Consider the following 1,146-nt stretch of genomic DNA (forward strand, 5'->3'; position numbering starts at 1 on the left):
ATAGTGCATCAGTACTGTGCTATGGCAGAGCAATATGTGGGAAAAACACAATTCCTTGCCACACTGAGGATGACATGTTACAGAAGGAAAGTTCAATGTTGTTTTTCTTAAAGGTCTCACACATTTATTACTGAACCAACCTACTACTGCAGACAGAAAATCAACAGAGCAAAAGCATGAGTCCAATAATTTCCCAATTAAAATGCCCAACTGTCCAGACAGCAGTGATCTTTTCAATCATTTAAAGATGCAGGCAACCTGGATACCGCATAAATATGTGAGCCATCTCTCATATGTGATTCCTCATAGACCCAGTTTGGTTCTTCTCCAATGTCTCCCCTTCGAGCTGTACCTGATTCCATTACCAATTTTCATCTGAAACCACTGGGGAATGAGCCTATTCTGCTTTTGTTTCTTGGCCAGGAACCTCTTGATTCTGAAAGTCTTGTGGGAAGACATGGTGAAGGAGAATCAAACGCATGCACCTCGATGGCAGAGAAAGAGGGAGAAGGAATGAAAGCTCAGTGTTTTAAGACCCATACTTTTGTCTATGAGCTGGGCCCAGGAGGAGAAACTGATGCTTCATGGGACAATTGTTATGGAAAGACAGAAAATTAGCAAGTCAGGAGGAAACTGAAGGGATTGTCAAAGGCAAGCCTGAATGAGAGAGGGCCTTTTTAATTTTAAAGGGGGTATTAAAAAGGGGAAAGAGAAGGCAGAAGCCTTTGGGTTAACAAATTTGACACAAATATCATCTGGACACTTCTCACTGGTTTACAATGGAGATGTTGCTACACTGAGTCTATCAATTTTTGAAGCTTGGGATGAATTTTTTAAAGTTGACAGCACTTTTCATATTGATAATTTCTCTCCAAGGATCTGAATTTTTCCCCCTCCCAGAACTTTGAGTAAAATGGATCCTTCAAGAAAACGCACCATATTCATCCTTTAGCGCCAGTTCCTTTTACCCACTAAAGAAACTACAGATTCCTCCCCTTCTCTCAGCCTTCAAACTCTAATCAACGTACCCCTAGTCAGAGAAGCACATTAGGTAATAGATGTCAGGATACCTTGGCATCACACGTGTGGCCACACTTCCACATTAAAGCAAACAGATAAAGAGCAGTGAATACAAATCAATTCAGA

At 41.0% G+C, this 1,146-nt stretch overlaps 1 protein-coding gene across 1 annotated transcript; it reads right to left on the reverse strand.

Moving 5' to 3' along the window:
* Nucleotides 1–303: 303 nt before the first annotated feature.
* Nucleotides 304–459, reverse strand: LOC118669973 (60S ribosomal protein L39-like). Its single transcript, XM_036336645.1, has one exon. The coding sequence runs from the start codon at nt 457–459 to the stop codon at nt 304–306; it is 156 nt and encodes a 51-aa protein (XP_036192538.1).
* Between the last annotated feature and the right edge of the window lie 687 nt (nt 460–1,146).

The sequence above is a fragment of the Myotis myotis genome, unplaced genomic scaffold, assembly GCF_014108235.1.
Source record: "Myotis myotis isolate mMyoMyo1 unplaced genomic scaffold, mMyoMyo1.p scaffold_m19_p_15, whole genome shotgun sequence".
Taxonomy (NCBI): Eukaryota; Metazoa; Chordata; class Mammalia; order Chiroptera; family Vespertilionidae; genus Myotis; species Myotis myotis.

What these genes read in the sequence shown, in the direction of transcription:
- LOC118669973 (XM_036336645.1), bottom strand. Translation starts at nt 459, where the DNA reads ATGTCTTCCCACAAGACTTTCAGAATCAAGAGGTTCCTGGCCAAGAAA.